At 36.9% G+C, this 19,815-nt stretch overlaps 1 protein-coding gene across 3 annotated transcripts; it reads left to right on the top strand.

The window, feature by feature from the left end:
• Positions 1-367: 367 nt before the first annotated feature.
• LOC118031152 (leucine-rich repeat receptor protein kinase HPCA1) lies at positions 368-6,252 on the top strand. 3 transcript variants are annotated; one of them, XM_073408873.1, is made up of 19 exons: positions 368-598; positions 914-1,034; positions 1,133-1,204; positions 1,448-1,522; positions 1,603-1,674; positions 1,759-1,920; positions 2,015-2,089; positions 2,268-2,339; positions 2,418-2,489; positions 2,606-2,674; positions 2,773-2,847; positions 3,197-3,268; positions 3,383-3,523; positions 3,724-4,178; positions 4,280-4,417; positions 4,534-4,667; positions 4,843-5,062; positions 5,206-5,444; positions 5,577-6,252. In XM_073408873.1, exons 1-19 carry the CDS (start codon positions 526-528, stop codon positions 6,015-6,017), a joined length of 2,778 nt encoding a protein of 925 aa, XP_073264974.1. In that variant the 5' UTR covers positions 368-525; the 3' UTR covers positions 6,018-6,252. The 3 variants fall into 3 exon arrangements, with proteins under 3 accessions (XP_073264974.1, XP_034891374.1, XP_073264973.1); XM_035035483.2 differs by having other exon boundaries at positions 4,280-4,438; positions 5,209-5,444; XM_073408872.1 differs by having other exon boundaries at positions 4,280-4,438.
• Positions 6,253-19,815: the final 13,563 nt, after the last annotated feature.

Below are 19,815 nucleotides of genomic sequence, written 5' to 3'. Positions count from 1 at the left end.
TTTAATTATTCGAGTTTTATTGCTTAATATTATTTTTTTCTAATGTATTTGTTCCTTCGAGAAGCTCACAACTCATTAAATAGGTTAATAATGGACTTTTACAAAGTTGAAAAATCAAAGAGCATCTTTTGAGCGTAATTTGAACGACTACTTGTAGAAAAAATTATGAGCTTTTCTGCTCGACTAGTTGTTCGGTGTGATTTTATCTCTTCTTGGATTTAATTATGTCCTCTTCATAAATATTCCATTTGGTGGGTTCTTCTATTCACTGTAAACTTGAAAATGACTTGAGATGGGAGGTAAAATGTCTTTGTATTTAGTATGTGATTCATACGAACAGAAGTGTCCCAATCATGTCCTTTCACGATATAAATTTTGAGACAGGTAAAAGATGGGGATATGTAAAGACCTTCCTTCCATGTTTTATCATATTAAAAGTTGTACTTCTCGATATCATTTCTGCTATTAAAGGGTTTTGGAGTTATGCAACATTCATAACAAAGAGCTTTGCAATTTTGTCGAGAAATGTGTCCCAAAGTTCTCACGTTTTTGCTGGTTGCTTCCTTTCAGATTTATACACAGACCTATGGTGATGATTGTAAGTTCAATAAATTAATATTCCCCATTTACTACAAAGAGTCTTTGAGCCATGTGTCATGTAGGATGTAGCTTTTTATGCTAATCAGAATCAAGTGCTTAAGGGTGTTCTTAACTTTATAGATGAACTGCAGAAAGAATATTCTGAATTGCCTGCACTTGGGCCAAAAATCACTCATTAAAGTTCGTGGCTAGATTAGATTTAGTAGAGATCTTTGCTAGCTTTAATAGATCCTCCATACTCCATCTAACTAGATGATTCTGACGGTGATTGAATCATGGAAATTTTTATTGATCTGCCCCATTCCTGATGCAGTTACAGTAATGAGTATTCTCAAGGATGCCTGGGAAAACACACCACGTAATTGGGTGGGTGCAGATCCCTGTGGAGGCAAATGGGAAGGCATTTCATGTAACAATTCACGTGTGACTTCGATGTAAGTTATTGGCAGTTGTTCAGCTTCTAACGTTAATTAAGCCTCGTACCTTCTTCCTTCTCCAAGTTTCGAGATTAGCTGGCTATTTTCAACTGCAGAACGTTGGCAGCTGTGGGATTGATGGGTGAGCTGTCTGGAGACATCTCCTCCTTATCAGAATTGGAGGTTCTGTAAGTCTTGAGTTTTGACTTCACATAATAAAAGATCCCAACTTACAAGTAGTGCTACGATACTATTTGGCTTTCCAGATGTCTAGACTGGGCTGCTCTAGTGTCCGGATCTCAAGGCATGAGGCACATATTGAGAAAAGGCCTCATTCCCAGAACTGCTTTCATCTTTTTTCTTGATATATGAACATAGTGATTGTTTTCCATTCCAAGGATTCCTTGCTCATTAACAGTGTCTGGTTATAGGGATCTATCGTACAACACGGGGTTGAACGGTACCCTTCCACCATCAATTGTGAATTTGAAGAAGCTAAAAAACTTGTAAGGAAATAATATGATGTTAGTATTAACTGAGACCAGCCTCTAATTAACTGACAGAATATTCTTTTCTTCCCTTATAGAAAGTTGGTTGGTTGTAGTTTCTATGGCCCTATCCCTGAGTTGATAGGGTCTCTTCAGCTGCTGGAGTCTCTGTAAGTGTTTTACTGTTTTCTTGTGGACTAAACATGTGCTCTATTGGCAACATTTCTGAGACTCTCCATTGCTATTTCCCGCAGAGACCTGAATTCTAATGGATTCACTGGACAAATTCCACATTCAATTGGAAACCTTTCGAAACTCATTTTGCTGGATCTATCTGATAATCAGCTCGATGGAGCCATCCCTGTCTCCAGTGGAACTACACCTGGTCTTGATATGCTAGTTCATACAAAACACTTGTATGTCAAATTTCCTTGTATTTGTCCAGCTGATTTGTGCACTCTTGCTTCGGCTTTATTGACATCTGTTTATGCTGGTCTGAAAATTATTCAGTCATCTAGGAAGGAATCAGTTCTCAGGCGCAATCCCGAATGAGCTTTTCAGATCAGACATGACTCTCATTCATGTGTAAGTTTGTATATGCATTGGATGTTGAAGTTAAACTACTTCACCACTGGAATACAACAACTGGATTCATTTTGTTCATAGTGAGAATAGGGGAGAAAATAGGAAGTGGGATTTAATTTAAAAGAAAACAATATTTCTTGTTAATTTAATATGCTTCATCTACATTACTTTTGTGCAGGCTTTTGCATGACAATAATCTCACGGGAAGCATTCCTTCTACCCTTGGACTTGTGCACACTTTGGAGGCTGTGTAAGCATCTACATGACAAACTGAAGTGATTAATCTAAACTGATCTAGCTTGTATTGAATGTCTTCTCTTCGTTGCAGACGTTTTGAAGGGAACTCATTAACTGGACCTGTCCCTTCAAACCTCAACAATCTTACCAATGTGACCACGTTGTAAGTATACAGAAAACAACATTGCCAGTAAAGACATCACAATGGTTTGGCTAGTTTGTTATGTCTTTTGTGCGGATTTTCACTCTGTTAAGAGTGCTTTTGCTGATGAATTTCAGGATTTTGTCCAACAATAAATTTACTGGGCCTGTTCCTAATCTCACTGGCATGGCTTATCTCTGCTACTTGTAAGATTTCCAGTCTATTAACGCTGTCAGGTATCTCAGTATGAAATACAATTCAACTTTTCTCCAAATGCCTACTTTGACCGAAATCTTTTCTGCAGGGACCTGAGCAATAATATTTTTGACGCTTCAGATTTTCCAGTGTCATTCTCAAACTTACGGGCTTTAAAAACACTGTATGTCTCCCATCCTCCCTCCTTTTCTCTCTGTCATCACACACACTCGACCAACTCAATGAAGCCTTAACTAGACTGCTTTCTTTCAAGAATCACAAACCCTTTCCACCATCCACTTTGCAATTAGCCCTTAATATTTTGTTCAGGCATCATGACTTTACATGCTAGATTATAATTGTCTCCATGTTTAGTAAGTGTTATATGAAGCAGTCATTGGTTTTTTTGACAGAGACATTTTTGTCCATGGTACCTCTTATTGACTATGCATTCCAGTGTATAAAAGTTTACAATTTATGATTTTTCACGCTGTCAACATAGTGAAGCCTTCTTCCCTTCCTGTGAATAACAGAATGATGGAAAACACTGGACTTGAAGGTCAGATTCCTCCTACCCTCTTCGATCTTCCTGGTTTACAGACTTTGTGAGCATCCTTCCCCTTGTTTCTTTAATACCGTAGCAGTCAACTTCATGGATATTGATAGATTCTTTCATCTCATGGAAACTGATGGATATCTAAATTCACAAATGGTTACAGGATTCTAAGGAACAACCAGCTCAATGGCACATTGGATATTGCAACAAGCTCTAGCAGCCAACTGAAAGTCATTGATATGCGAAACAATCGCATTTCATTCTATTCAGAAACAACAGAACAAAGGAATAACGCGAATGTAATGTAAGAGGCATTCTTCTTCTTCTTATTGTGGGATGAATTACAACAGTCCCTCTCAGATATTGTAAAATTACACAGATCATTCAAAAGTCTGAAGATCTGACTGAAACCTTGTCATGTTAGTAGTGTGAAAAGTTAAATCCTGAGGAGATGTGCTATACTACTTGCCTGCGTAAGAGTGTTTTATGTGTTAAATTTTGCAGACTTGTGGGTAACCCTGTTTGTGAGCGTACAAAAGCAACAGAACATTACTGCACAGATCATCAAGGCATTTCTTCTTTTCTCCTCCCCTGCATTTCAGATCAGATTTTCAGTCCCAGCAGCAGATTCTCTTATCCGTACACAGGAGTACTGTTCTTCAGACCTCCGTTTCTAGAGTCAAAAAACGCAACTTATTATCTACGTTTGGTAGAAGAGCCTCTGATGCATTCCTTTAAGAACTTTAACCTTCCTGTCGATTCAGTTTATGTAAATTGTCCAACAAATGATTCGTTGGGGTATCTTGAATCGAACGTATCTGTGTTTCCTTCGGGTCAAAATCATTTTAACACAACTACGATTTCTGAAATTGGATTTGTGCTAAACCTTCAGACTATTGAAAATCCAGGCATCTTTGGACCTTCATATTTTAAGGGTGCTGCATATCCATACTTCGATGGTAATTTCAATTTCATGCACAAGTGAAAAATATTTGCCTACATCGATCTTTCTTTCTTATGATGACTCATCCCTCTCCCTCCCTCCCTCTTTTTCAAGCAGGAAAACCCGCAGTATCAAACAAGTTACCTATCATTGGAGGTATCGTTGGGGCTGCGGCTGGAGGAGCCTCTTTCCTGCTACTATTGCTTCTTGCAGGGGTATATGCTTATCGTCTGAAAAAAAGAAGAGAAAGAGCATGTAAACATAAGAATCATTTTGGTACTTTAAGGTTCTAGTTTTTAGACCTGATACTTTCCCGTTCATCATCGAAAATTGCGGGTTTATTTCTTTTTCTTTATTTTGCCAAATTGCAGCATACTTGGATTTAAAGAACAGTGACAGAGTTCCTCAGTTGAAGGGAGCCAGATGCTTCTCTTTCGATGAGATTACGAAGAGCACCAATAATTTCTCGGAAGCCAATCATATTGGTTCAGGGGGTTACGGAATGGCAAGTCTCTCCCTCTTTTCCTGTCCTGCCTTGGTGGTTTCATTTGCATAAACAATGATTGTGGGTGTTGCTGGTTGCAATTTTCCTTCAAACTATCTAACTTCTGAGCTGGCATGGAATACCAAACCTTAAGAATGAGCATTTGAAAGTAACCTTTCAACATTTTTGTGTACAGGTTTATAGAGGGATGCTTCCTACTGGACAACTGATTGCCATCAAACGATGTCGACAAGGATCGGTGCAAGGTGGGCATGAATTCAACGCAGAGATAGAAGTTTTATCAAGAGTTCATCATAAAAATGTTGTAAACCTTGTTGGGTTTTGCTTTGAGAGAGGTGAACAGATGCTAATTTATGAGTTTGTTCGCAATGGTAGTCTCAGGGACAGCCTATCAGGTATTGCACATGGAACCTTTCAATATTCTCACAAGCATTGAGTTTTCCATGACAACCCTTTGGTGCCTTTGTTCCGAACATAAGTAAACGCATTCTATAGTTGTAGTAAGTCTATACAATTATATATCCTCTTCTCATGTTAGCAGGTTCGAGCGGGATCTGGCTGGATTGGAGGAGGAGACTTAAAGTGGCTCTTGGTGCAGCAAGAGGTCTTGCCTACTTGCACGAGCTTGTCAACCCTCGTATTATCCACAGGGACGTAAAATCAGCTAACATATTACTGGATGAATGCTTAAATGCTAAAGTTGCTGATTTTGGTCTTTCCAAGCCTATGGACAATAGTGAGCTTATTCTTGCTAGCACTCAAGTTAAGGGGACAATGGTCAGTACCTCCAAAACTTGAAGAATTTAAGACTATCTAGTTTCATTATATGCAGGCAGCTTGCTGGTCTATGATTAAAGCCAATATATATCAAGGGTTACAATTGACAAGATTACTATATTTTCTGCTTAGGGTTATATAGATCCAGAATATCAGAAGACCCTGCTCTTGACTGAGAAGAGTGATGTCTATGGCTTTGGAGTTGTGTTGCTGGAACTTGTAAGTGGAAGAAAGCCTTTAGAGCGAGGGAAGTACCTTGTAGCGGAGGTAAGTAGCTCATTGGATAGAAAAAAAGATCTATATAACCTTCATGAACTTCTTGACCCAAGCATTCGTTTAGACACGATGCCAAAAGGTCTGGATAAGATGGTGGATCTGGCAATGAAATGTGTACAAGAGAAAGGAAGAGACAGGCCAATAATGGGTGAAGTGGTGAAAGAGATTGAGATTATCTTGTATCTTGCTGGTTTAAACCCCGATGCTGAAGCAGAATCCACTTCAGCTAGTTTTGAGGAAGCAAGCCAGGACGAGTTTCCACCATCCTTGAAGGAAGAAGAGCTTTCATTATCTTGAGTCTAGAACCATGATGAGCATTGTTTAGCTGGGAAAGCTGAGAAGTTGCTTCAGTACTGGGTGTTACAATATTTTCTTGCGTTGTTTGCCGCGTGTGGTGCATCAGATTTGTAAGAGTCAACTACTTGTGAATATATTGTTATCAAAACATTTGTATTCTGGGTGAAAAAAATCCTGTGTGCTCTTACATTAATTATGATAGAAATTAGACTTGTGCCAGTTGAACTTATTGATCTATTTCTCTTCATTCGACATCTCATCACTTTTATCGAAGGAGAGTAAAATGATGAGCATTTTCTGCGACCTGTATCCAATCATTTAAGTTTTGAATATTATTATTATCATCCAAAACTTTACCCAGCAGAGAGCAAAGGATAACAGAATTTAGTGCAAGTTATTGTTAAAAAATAATATAAATCATATATTAGAATCTCATCTAACAGCGTAAGCTATTGGGTTGAGATGCTTTTTTGACATGGTATCAGAGCCTTGATGACCAAGTGGTCACGAGTTCGAATCTCACAATTCCTATTTATTTGATAAAATTAAGCACAAGATAGTGTGGACTTGTGCAAGGTTCAAGCTCAAAAAGCTTTCACTTAAGGGGTGTGTTAGAGAATAATATAAATCATTTCTCATATACGAGGGTTTAGTTGTATCAAGACATGAAAGAGTTCGTAAAATGCAAAGCCTAAACTTGATATGAGAGTTTGAGCTACCAAGTGTCGCACATCACCCGCACGGCGTCCGGTGGCGATTTTTCATTTGTTTGTTGATTTGCTTGATTAGTTCTTTGAAGTCACCACCTAGTATTTTGATCACTAGAAACCCTAACTGGTCTTTCAGAGATTCTAAGGCAAGGGATTGGTTGCGTAAAAGGAAGGTATTAGCACCCTTAGTACACCCTACCTAAGGTAAGCTGCTTAGTGTTTGGTTTGCTTTATAATTGCTACAGTGTTGGTGTTTTCTAATTCCATCAGTTTTCCTAGGTTTGATTCAAACTAAATTTATTTGAATAAAAATCCAAGGAGATTACATGTGCTTCGAAAGCTCATTTTTCCCTTAGTATTTCAAGAGTTTTGCAACTCGTAAATCACAAGGAGGAGGAACAAAAAAAATTAGAAATCTAAGGAAATTCAAGGCGCTTTAAAATCCTATTTTTACCTTAGTGTTTCATACTCTCATGGCTCGTAAACCGTGGAGTAAAATTGAAATGTCCTCGATTATAATCAAGGCTTCTTTCAAGGATGTTTGATGACTTATTCTTCCTAGAAAATTATTTTGAATATTTACCACTTAGGGTTTCTTTATCTAAATATTAACAGTGAATAATAACAAGTTATTCCCAATAATATTTTGGATATTCATCCCTTTGGGATTTCTTATCTAAACATTAACGGTGAATAATAAATGAATTCCCCCCAAAATAAGATTTTTGTATTTTTTTGGAATATTGGCCAATACTCTTTGGAGTTTTACAAACATGTTGTAAAATCCAAAAATGCAAGAAAATAATTTATTTGTTGTGTTTAAGAAATCCATGCGAAAACATATTTTTTAAAGTTCAAATATTTGTTATTTTTTTTATAAAAAATTTTAAAACATGTTAGGGTATGGGCCGTATGCAGCACACAAGAAAACATTTTTTTTAGACATATATATATATATATATATATATATATATATATATATATATATATATATATATATTTGCAACATTTCATAAAAAACTAGGTATTTTAATACCAAATTTGTATTTCCACAATATAAAAAATACAAACCATAAAATAAATACACGAGAAAACCAACGATATTACTTGTTTTTTTTTTTTGGGATTGGGTCCAGCTCGGCCCATGTGGCTGGGCTAAACCCAGTAGGCTTAGCCGAGTCCCTGGCCCAAACCAGTGACCCGGCTGGGCAAATAGTGCCTCATTAGTTACTGTTCAAGTGAATTATAATTCACTTGAACAGTAACAAAAGCATGCACAACAACCATTAATATGCAAAGTAAAAGAATGCATGGAAACTCACCTGGCACTGAGACAACTGGGCGCTGCTCACGAAGGAAGATCCGGCCTGCTGCTCACCGTAGAAACAGAATTGTTGTCATGCAGGAGAGTTTTCGATGTGGCTTTAATAGAGGCTGAGAAAAAAAAAACATCTTCCTGTCATGTTACTGCTGTTGTTTGCCGCTTTGGGAGGAAGGATCCCTGCTAATGTGCTGCTCTTGCTTATTGCTGCTCACAGTGTTGTCGTCTTGTTCACAGGTGGAGGAAAGTCTTTCGCTGGCATGGAAAAAGATCGGCGCCCTTGGAGTCTCGGTTTTCTGCTCCTTCTTTACTGTCCTTCGGCCTCCCCTCTTATTTCTCCATCTTCTCTGTAATGAGCTGCTGTTAGCAGCGGAGAGGAAGGGAGAGTGAAGGGCTTGCGCAGCCCGTTCTCTGGTCAGGAGAAGACGTGGCTGTTCTGTGAAGAAGACGAGGTTGTTCTGTATATCTGGCCAGGGGTTTCTCTGGTTTTCTTCTTTAGAAAAGGGGCGGCAGTCAAGGTCTTCTGGTTTACTTCAAAAGGAAAGGGAAATGAGGTGAGTGGAGATGGGAAGGGAGGTCTTGGCCAAGAGAGGGAGCTTCTGATGAGGGTAAGACACAGGTCTATGAGTAGGAAACATGGGAAGGAGAGAGATGAGCCGGCTGTTTGTGGGGCGGGACAGCTGAGAGAGGGAAAAGTCAGGTGAGGGGGAGCGTCTTCTCTTAGCTGGGAGAGTAGGAGCAGGAAAGTGGGTGTTGTGGCCAGAGAGGGATCCTCAGTTTCTTCAAAGGGAGGGGCTGCTTCGTTTTTTTATTTTTCGAAGATAACTCGGGGCTACGGCTTCTTTCCTAGAGAAATAGGGTTAGGGTTTTTTATTTTTAGGTTTTTTTGTTTGGCTCCCCTTTTCTAAAATTTTGCCTCCTTGTGAATATTTTTCTCCCCGGGTCAATTTTTCCCACTCTTTTTTTGCATATGACTGGAGGTTTATTTATATAAAAAATCTCTACCTGTGATATTTAAGGAAATATTACAATAATTATTACAGAGATTGTCTTCTATAACCAGCACCAACAAATCCCATATATATGGTATTTTATATTGCATTGATTATTTTCCATAACTAGCACGAATCAAATCATATATCTATGGTGTTTTATATTGCAGTAATTATATATGATTTAATAATTATCTCCTTTACATATTGCTTCCTTAATATTAGTCCTGATGCTCTATGTTATCGCCACATGTAACCCCTTATTATTATTTTTTTATTTTTTGAAAAATTTATCAAAACATAGGTTAAAAATTGGGTAGCAACACCAAGAATGAAATAATCTAAGATCATAAAGGAATACTCATATAGGTTGCTTGGAATTGTTAACAGAATCAAGTTGCTGGGAACATCATTTACGGAGTCTAGAATTGTTGAAAACTTCTAGTTACACTACCATAAAAATATGAAGCTTCAATTACTACATTGGAGAAGATGACAAAATCATATGGCCATGTAATTCTAATGGAAGCTTCTTATTTAAGTCCTGTTGCACACTAATTGATAGTACCTCTTCAGCTAATGATAGAGTTTTTGAAGTCAACATCTGGATTAAAAGGGCCCCTCTGAAAGTACAGGTGTTCCTCTAGGTGGCAGTTTAAGACAAAGTTAGTACAAGAGCTTTTCTCCATCACCAGACTGTTTTGCCCGCCACACAAGCTTCATGTGTCTTTTGCTACTTAGATTTGAAAACTTCAAAGCATATTTTTATACACTGTAACTTTCCTAAGAGTGTTTGGATGAAAGTTTTGGATTGGTGAGGTATCCAATGTTGTTTACCAAGCACACTAGACTCGCTACTTCTATAATGGCCTTGAATGTTGCAAGGTAAATTCCAAAGATTAGCCTGGAGACTAATCTCCAGTAGTATTACTTGCGGCATTTGGTTGTTGAGGAACAAAATTATTTTTGAGGAGAGAACTATAAGCTTTTTTTATTGTTTCTCCATCATGATTCATCGGGTTGCTATTTGGTTACATACTCTAGATTCAAACTTCTCTTATACAAGAAATGACCTCTTAAGATCTTCTAATTCTTAGAAAACTCCATGCTTTTCTAAGAAACGATTTCAATATCAGGTAACCGGCCCCTCTTAAAATTCTTAGAAAACTCCACGCTTTTCTAAGAAATTATCTCAATATCGAGTGACCTGCCCATTTTAAAATTCTTAGAAAACTCCACGCTTTTCTAAGAAACGGTCTCAATACCAAGTGTTCGGCCCATCTTAAAATTCTTAGAAAACTCCATGCTTTTCTAAGAAACGGTTTCAATATCAAGTAACCGGCACCTCTTAAAATTCTTAGAAAACTCTACGCTTTTCTAAGAAATGGTCTCAATATCGGGTGACCCGTCTATTTTAAAATTCTTAGAAAACTTCACGCTTTTCTAAGAAACGGTCTCAATATCAGGTGACCGGCCCCTCTTAAAATTCTTAGAAAACTCCACGCTTTTCTAAGAAACAAACTTAACATCGGATGACCGGCTCCTCTTAAAATTCTTAAAGAAAACATCATACCTCAAGGAAATGAAGCAATGCTGGTTTACAATCCTTATCCTTTTTCATAGTTTCGTTGACCTGAGATTTTGTACCTCAGCGGCTTCCTAAAACTTGGAACTATCTTGGCTTTCGTCACACTTTCTCCTGCCAGGTTAGTTTTATGACAATATAGTATGCATGTTTTTTTTGTTACTTACTTTTTTGAAACATAAATCCCCCTTTCGTTGTAGACTTCTTGAGCTCTTGTTTCCATTTTTTTTGTTTGACCCGTCCTCTTAAACCAGAATATGATCCACGCGTTATACTTTTTTTATGAGGTCTTTCCTTGCTCCATTGAGTATTGTCTTTTCCATTTTTGAGAAATTATTTTCTAAGAGGAAAACTCAAAAAATTTGGTTTTTTTCATGAAAACTAAAACTTTCAATCATATTTTGTTTTAAGCAACTCTCATAAAAGGTGTTTTAGAAGTTCTTTGATGATACCCCTTTGGGCTTTGGTTCACTATAAACCCTTATGTGCACGTTTTCCCCCAGTGTGGTATGCAATACCTATCAGGTTTAAATTTGGTTTAGATCCCTCCAATTTGAGAATCGATGGAGTCATCTCCTTAGTCATGTATAAAAATAGTTCTTTTAAGTAAAAGATTTTGAATGTTATGCGATCAAGCACTTTATAAAGAAAAGGTTCTTTACAGAGAGAATTCATGACCAAACTTTATTTCATTGATCGGGAAGCATAGTATTTCTTTATAGAGTCAGCATTCACAGGTCTAACTAGATCTTCTCCATCCATTCTAATAACAATAAAGCTCTTCCCGAGAACGCTTTCTTTACCATGTAAGGGCTCTCATTGTTTGGCGCCCTTTTACTCTAATCTTCTCCTAGTAAAAGCAATATTTTCTTCAGTACAAGATCTCATGGAATCCTCGAGGTCGAACCTTCTTATCATATGATTTGGCCATTCTTCTTTGGTATAGTTGATAATGGTAGATTACAGCTATCCTCTTTTCACTTATCAGATTCAACTATTCATATCTAACTTTTACTCACTCTACCTCTTCTAGCTCGGAGTCTATCAATACTCTTAATGAGGGGATTTCAACTTCTAAAGGTATTACCGCCTCCATTTCATATACCAACGTATACAGGGTGACTCTTATTGAGGTTCGGATTGTAGTGCGGTACGCGTGAAGGGTAAATGACAACATCTCATACCAATCCTTGTAAATGACTAACATTTTCTAAATAATCTTCTTGATATTTTTGTTAGCAGCTTCTACCGCACTATTCATCTTCGGCCTGTATGGCGAGGAATTGGCATACTTGATTTTTCCATTTAGCGCAGAGTTCTATTATCATCCTGCTATTGAATTTCTGGGTATTATTAATTTTTCTAGTGGGCTATATCGACAGATCAAATATCTTTCCATAAATTTCTTCACCACTTTTTTTTCCACGTCATCCAAACATTTCAACAAAGTTTCGTCAGATGATTTCTTATACAAAGTTTCCCCATCAAGATAGAAATCCATTGCCAAACTCCTCGAAGTCTTTTTGTCGATTGTGGATGCCCCCATGGGATATGTCTGGTTTTGGATGAAATTCTTGATATCATAGTACCAAGGGTTTCCATCTATTTCCCTTTCGACTGAGTAACAATGAGTTGAGTTATTTCTTATATCAATGTGTATCAGTTGTACCTTGTGCCCAAAGTCTAATCTAGCCATAGAAGCTGGTGTGACCAAAACATCAGAATGGTTTCCTTCCCTTCCTAGATGGGTGAACTTTATTTCCTCAAATTCTCTAGCCAATTTAGACAGTTATTCTTGTTAAGGTCTCAACTTCTCATCCTTGGTTTGCCCTTTTCCTTTCACTTGGCAAATAATCAAAATTGAGTCTCTAATACACATCTATCTTTCTGATGTTTAGCTCCAATGTAACCTCTAAAATCAAGAATGCAAACTTCATACTCAGTTGTGTTGTTAGTGCACCCAAATTACAACTTAACTAAAACCGGATATTGTTTCTTATTAGGAAATATTAGCACTGCCCCCATTCTATTACCACAGCACCATCAACATACATACTCCACCAATCTGATTTCCCTTCCTTGACTGAAGGCATATCTTTATCAGAAAAATCAAATTTTAACGGCTCATAATCTTTCCATAGCATGGTCAGCTAGGTGATCGGCGATGACATTCATGGCTTTCATTGTCATATATATTATGTCGTACTCAGCTAGTAGAACTTGTCATTTTACAATTCAGCTTGATAGATAGGGGTGGTTTTAGTAGGTACTGCTTGATTTTCGTGAAAGTTTCTTCACACTCTTATTCCAAATTCCAAGATTCTTCTTCCTTAACAATTGAAGATGAGGTCATAAGTTGTGGTTAATTCGAATATAAACCAAGCAATGTAATTCAACCTTCCCAAGAAACTCCTTACATCCTTTCTCAGTCTTGGGAGTTGGCATAGATTGAATAACCTTTACTTAACCAGGGTCCACTTCTATCCCTTTGTCACTCATAATAAATCCTAACAACTTCCTAGATTTCACCCCGAATGAACACCTTGCATGGTTAAGCCTCAACTTTGTACCTCCTTAGTTTTTTCAAATAATTCCTTCAATATTTGGACATGATTCTCTCCCTCTCTAGATCATGTCATCCACGTATACTTTAACCTCTTTTTGCATCATGTTGTGTAATGAAGTTACCATGGCCCTTTGGTAGGTGGCCCCAACATTCTTCAACCCAAATGGCATGACTTTATAGTAAAAGGTTCCTCATGGTGTTACAAAGGTTTCTTCTCATTATCCTCAAGTCATTTTTATCTGATTGTAGCCCAAAAATCTGTCCATAAAGGAATACGTGGAGCTACGTGCTACATTGTCAAACATATCTATGTGTGGTAGACAAAATTGTCTTTAGGGCTAGTCCGATTTAAATCCCTAAAGTCCATAAACACTCTGATTTTATCTTTCTTTTTAGATACTACCACTTTGTTGGACACACTTGTAGATACTTGACTACTTCTAGAAAATTGGCGTTCCATTATTTTTCAATTTCTGCCTTTATTCGGATTAGTCCTTCTTAACCTTTGCTTAACCGACTTGCATCCATCTATTAGTGGTACCCTATACAAACCAGGCATATCCTTGTAGGACCAAGCAAAAACATCTATATAATTTTGAAGTTGTGCAATCAACTCTTCTCTTTCTTTAAGGGTGATCAAAGTACATATCTTCAACTCTCTCTTGATTTCTTCATCGCCCACATCTATGGTTTCAAGCTCCTCTCTAGCGGGTTTTCAAGCTTGTTCATGTTATTAATTTTTGTGAATCCCCTAATGTTATTTTCCTACCATTCTTCCTCTTCTACAACTAATATGGATTCTTTAAAGTCCAGCCATTCATTCTCAGTGTAAAGTGCAAGTGTAGTTATGGAAGATTCGTTTTGAAAAGGAAAGTGATGTGTAAAAACACCAAGATGAATTTTTGAAAAGGCATGATGTCATTAAAGGGAAAAGTTTGGCTAAAAAAAACAAAGATAAAATCCCATTGACATTTGGAACCTCGATTTAGAAAGTTGAAAAAGGAAAACAACACAATATCATGATCAAACAAGCATTGTTGATTAAATTTTGAACACCAATGGAGTTTCTTGGGTCTCCCAATTCTGGAACATCTCTCCCTTGGCTAGCTTTTGAATTAAGGTCTTGAGATTCAAGATGCTTTCAGCTTAGGCTTGTTTGGATGCAAAAAGATATTATGGAGCATACATCCTAAGGATAGGCTCTAGTTCTTTTAGGTGAGACATTGGGTAGGTTTACTACTTGGTCTCTAAAGAGGGTCTCTTGTTGTCCTAGTGATCACCATCGTAAAGGCAATATAGGGGTTCAGCAGATAATGGGATGACACGTGTACCAATCACTATCAGTCTAAACACTCAACAAAGAGTTGGGGTTTACACAAACTTAAATCTTCACTCAAGTCATAAGGCAAGCTGCTAGTTACCCACTTAACTTAAAATTTAATGTGTGTGCTCTCCAAAAATAAAATAATAATAAAGTGATGAATGACTACATCATGTATGATAGAATGTAAAGATACATGCTAAAGCTTTTAAACAAAGTATCATTCAAAGTAAAAAAAAAAACAACAACAACACATAGCATAATAAAAAAAAAACAATTACCAAGCTTAGTCCAAGGGTCCCCAATGGAGTCGCCATTTTGTCGCACGTCAAAATCCGCACGGCATCAGATGGTGATTTTTCATTTGTTTTTGCTTTGTATTATTTCTTTGGAGTCACCACCTAGTATTATGGTCACTAGGAACCCTAACTGGTCTTTCAGAGATTCTAAAGCAAGGGACTGGTTGCGTAAAGAGAAGGTATTAGCACCCCTAGTACGCCCTACCTAAGGTAAGCTGCTACGGTGTTGATGTTTTGTAATCCCATTTAATTTTCCTAAGTTTGATTCAAACTAAATTTATTAAGATAGAAATCCAAGGAGATTTCATGTGCTTCGAAAGCTCATTTTTTTCTTAGTATTTCAAGAGTTTTGCGACTCGTAAATCACAAAGAGCAGGGACAAAAAATTTAGAAATCTAAGGAAATTCAAGGCGTTAAAAGCCTATTTTTTCCTTAGTGTTTCATACTCTCACGGCTCATAAACCGTGGAGTAAAATTGAAATATCCTCGATTATAATCAAGGCTTCTTTCAAGGATGTTTCATGACTTATTATTCCTAAAAAAATATTTTGGATATTTACCACTTAGGGTTTCTTTATCCAACTATTAACAGTGAATAATAACAAGTTATTCCCAATAATATTTTGGATATTCATCCCTTTGAGATTTCTTTATCCAAACATTAATGGTGAATAATCAATGAATTTCCCCAAAAATAAGATTTTTGTATTTTTTGGAATATTGGCCAATACCCTTTGGAGTTTTACAAAATGTTGTAAAAATCCAGAAATGCAAGAAAATAATTTTTTTGTTGTGTTTAAGAAATCCATGCAAAAACACATTTTTGAAAGTTCAAATATTTGTTAAGACATTAAAAAAAACATGTTAGGGTATTAGCCGTATGCAACACACAAAAATATTTTTTTATATTTTTTTGTAAAAAAAAAACACAAGCATCACAGTTAATCGCAATTAAAGACAAGAAACCATGTGAATATATTCTCAAAGTTTGAAAGACTTACCTGCGAGGCAGCGGCTGGAGGCGAAGTGTGTGGGGACAATGCGTGGTTGTTGTGGTTTGGAGGTTAGCTCTTGGTTTGTTTGGTTGGCAGAAGGGAAAAGAGAGTGCAGGGGAGCTTTGTCGGCTGAAAGGAGAAGGAAGAGGGCTTCCTTAGGCGGTGGCTTTTTTATTTTCAAAGGAGGGTGTGCAGCCGACTGGCTTAAAAGAGATGGGTTTAGGGTTTTGTGGATGCCCTAATTTTTTTGTCTTCAAATTGCTCTCCTCCAAATTCTCTCTTCTTTTCCTTTTTTATTATGACTGGAGGTTCACTTATATAGAAAATCTCTATGTGTGTTATTCAAGGAAATATTGCAATAATTATTGCAGAGATTGTCTTCTATAACCAACACTAACAAATTCCATATATATGGTATTTTATATTGCATTGATTATTTTCTATAACCAACACGAATCAAATCATATATCTATGGTATTTTATATTGCAATAATTATTTTCCATAACCAGTACAAATCAAATCATATATCTATGATATTTTATATTGTAGTGATTATTTTTCATAACCAGCACAAATCAAACCAAATTATTTATGATTTAGTAATTACCTCCTTGACATATTGCCTTCCTTAATATTAGCCATGATGCTCTAGGTTATTGCCACATGTAAACCTTTATTATTGTTTTTTTTATTTTTTTTGAAAAATTTATCAAAACATAGGTCAAAAATTGGGTAGCAACATAGAGTGTGCTCATAAGGGCATTTAAGAAAACCTTCCCTCTTAAAGTAAGCATATATACGGCTGTACCAAGCTCTTGGTGCTTGTTTCAGTCCATATAGTGCTTTCTTTAATCTGTATACCTGATCCGCATGACCTTGGTTCACATATCCAGGAGGTTAATCAATGTACACCTCCTCTTCCAAATTTTCATGCAAAAACGCAGACTTTACGTCAAGTTGATATATAAGCCATGAATTCTGAACAGCAAGTGATAATACCAACTGAATAGTGTCCATTCTTGCAACTGGTGCAAACACCTCTTTGTAATCAATACCAAATTCTTGCTTGTACCCCTTTGCAACAAGTTGGGCTTTGTACTTGTCTACTCCACCATCTTCCTTCAGCTTGGTTTTGTAAATCCATTTAACACCAATGGATTTTTTACCGTCAGGAAGTTTGGTCAGTTCCCAGCTATTGTTTCTTTCAATGGACAAGATCTCCTCATCCATGGCTTTTTGCCATTTTAACTCTTTAGCAGCTTTGTCAAATGTGATAGGATCACAATCTGATAAAAATGCATAATGAGAAAAATCATCAGATTGTTCACCGGTTTGAACAACACCACTCACCTCATAATCTTCCATCCAAGCTGGCCTTTTTCTGCTTCGTTGAGATCGTGAACATTCTAGAGCTGGTTGATCTTCATTAAGACATAGCTATGGTAATTCCTGATTTGATTGCAGGCTTCGTCAATGTTGCTGGTGTTGTAGTTATTGGTCTGATTGATCACTTACGTCTGTCTCATTCTCATCAAATAATACTGGTAGTTGTTGCTGGTTTGCACTTTGTTCTGATAGCTTCTTTCTCTTCTCATCTGGAACATGTGCATATGCAATGCATCCAAACACTTTGAAATGATCAACTGATGGCTTTCGTCCACTCAACGCTTCTTCAAGTGTCATGTTTTGAACAACAAATGTAGGACTGCGATTCAAAACATGAATGCTCCATTTCACAGCTTCTAGCCAAAAATCTTTTGGAACACTCATATGTGTCAACAAGCATCTCACCATATTCAGAATGGTTTGATTTTTCCTCTCTGATATACCATTCTGCTGTGGTGTGTATGCTGCAGTCAATTGTCTTTGAATTCCATGTGCCTCACAAAAAACTTGAAACTCTTTGGAACAAAACTTGCCACCTCGGTCTGTTCGAAGAGTTTTAATGGTTCTCTCTACTTCATTCTCAACATGTGTCTTGAAGCTTTTAAATGCAGAAAAAGCTTTAGACTTATCCTGCAAAAAATAAACCCATGTTTTCCTACTGCAGTCATCAATGAAGGTGATGAAGTATCGTTTACCTCCATTTGATGATGGATTTATTGGTCCACACAAATCAGAACGTACCAGCTCCAAGACTTTCTTTGCTCTCCATGTTTTTCTTTGTGGGAATTCTTTACGATGTTGTTTGCCAACAACATAATGTTCACACACCTTGTTAAAATGAGTAATATTAGGAAGACCAATCACCATGTTCTTCTGATATAATGTCTTTAAACCATTGAAATTCAAATGACCATAGCGATAGTGCCACAAACCACCAATGTTGAAAAGATCTTTAGCGAAAACAATCTGTTATTTTAGTGAGCAATCAGACCCTGTATCATAAATTTCACAAACACCATTCTTCTATCCCTTCTCTTGCAGCTGTCCCAAGCTAAGCAAATTGCTTTTCAAATCAAGAATATAAAAAACATTTGAGATAGTCTCAATTGTATTTTTCTTTGTTCTGATTTGAATATCACCCTTGCCCATAACATCAACTTTAGAATGATCACCAAAGCTCACAGTAGTATGAAATTCTTCATTGAGATTAGAGAAGAAAGACTTACTACCACACATGTGATTACTGCAACCGGTATCTAAGTACCAAACATCTGGTTCACTGATATTATCCTTCGTATGGAATGCCATCAATAGAGTTTCTTCTTCCTTGTTCTCTGTAAAGTTTGATTTCTGCCACTTTTCTTTGTTATGAGGCAATCTGGTATAGCATTCAGACTGATAATGACCAAGTCTGTGACACCTGTAGCACTCCACATTAGTTCTGCCAAATGGTTGTTCACATCCTCTTCCTCTGCCTCCATCTTTGTTGTCATGATATCCTCTGCCCCGACTTCTGCCTCTACCTCTTCCTCTTATGTGTGAGGATTCAGTAAATGTAGAAGCTTTCAAAGCATGCTCCTCTGTGATTGTGCTTCATTTCATCTTCTACTCATGTACTAATAATGAGCTTTGAAGTTCATCAAGAGAAAGAGCTTCTATATCTTTAGATTCTTCGATTGAGCAAGCAACATAATCAAACTTTGACGATAAGGAACGTAAAATCTTTTCAACAATTACCGTATCATTCATTTTTTCACCATGAAACCGCATTTTGTTTGATATCCCCATGGTCTTTGCACAATATTCAGTGATTGATTCTCCATCCTTCATTTGTAAAGTCTCAAAATCTCTCCTGAGAGCCTGGAGTTGTGAACGTTTTACTCTTGAAGAGCCTTGATATTTCTTCTTCATAGAATCCCATATTTGCTTAGAAGTATCTTTGCTAAGAATTTTTTCCAAGATAGAACGATCAATGGCCTAAAATAAATAATTATTTGCCTTCAAATCTTTTAATTTCAAGCTGCTCAGCTCAGTCAGTTGAGCTTCTGTTAAAATGATCCCAGTTTTTGGTTCTGCTATCCCAAAATCAACCACCTGCCAGTACTCCTTTTATCGTAAGAAATTCTCCATTAGCATGCTCCAATGATCATAGTGACCATCGAAACGAGGGATTGCTGCCTGCATAAAATTTGTCTCTGCCATCATATTTCTATTTCTACAAAATAGAAAACAATTAATAAAAGAAAGCTGCTGCTTATTGATGACTATTTTGTGGACACTGTTTTTGTTTTTAATACTCTCACACTCTCTTCTATATGTGGCTCTGATACCACTGTTACGTGAATAAGAATTAATAGAAGACTATTGCACTCAGTGTATTGAATAAATCAATAGCAAGCCTTTAAATAGGTTGTTCAGTAGGAAGGAAATAGCAACAGAATAACAATAAAATCTCCACTATCTAAGACGTGGATGGTACTCCTATAGAATAGATATTTCCTATGGAATAGGTCTTCCATAACTTATTCCAGATAAACACAAAAGCATAATCAATGTAACTTATTTTAACAATTTCTTGTGTTGTTTGCACCTTGCAGCATGCTCCAACAGTCAAATGCATTT

This window comes from Populus alba, chromosome 4, assembly GCF_005239225.2.
Source record: "Populus alba chromosome 4, ASM523922v2, whole genome shotgun sequence".
Classification (NCBI taxonomy): domain Eukaryota; kingdom Viridiplantae; phylum Streptophyta; class Magnoliopsida; order Malpighiales; family Salicaceae; genus Populus; species Populus alba.
The sequence above is the reverse complement of the archived record's forward strand: the minus strand, read 5'-3'. Positions and strand labels throughout refer to the sequence as shown.

Coding starts and splice junctions, on each gene's coding strand:
- LOC118031152 (XM_073408872.1), top strand. CDS start 526: ATGTGTCCCAAAGTTCTCACGTTTTTGCTGGTTGCTTCCTTTCAGATT. Junction 1,035..1,132: donor AATTCACGTGTGACTTCGAT/GTAAGTTATTGG, acceptor TTTCAACTGCAG/AACGTTGGCAGCTGTGGGAT. Junction 4,179..4,279: donor TGCATATCCATACTTCGATG/GTAATTTCAATT, acceptor TTTTTCAAGCAG/GAAAACCCGCAGTATCAAAC.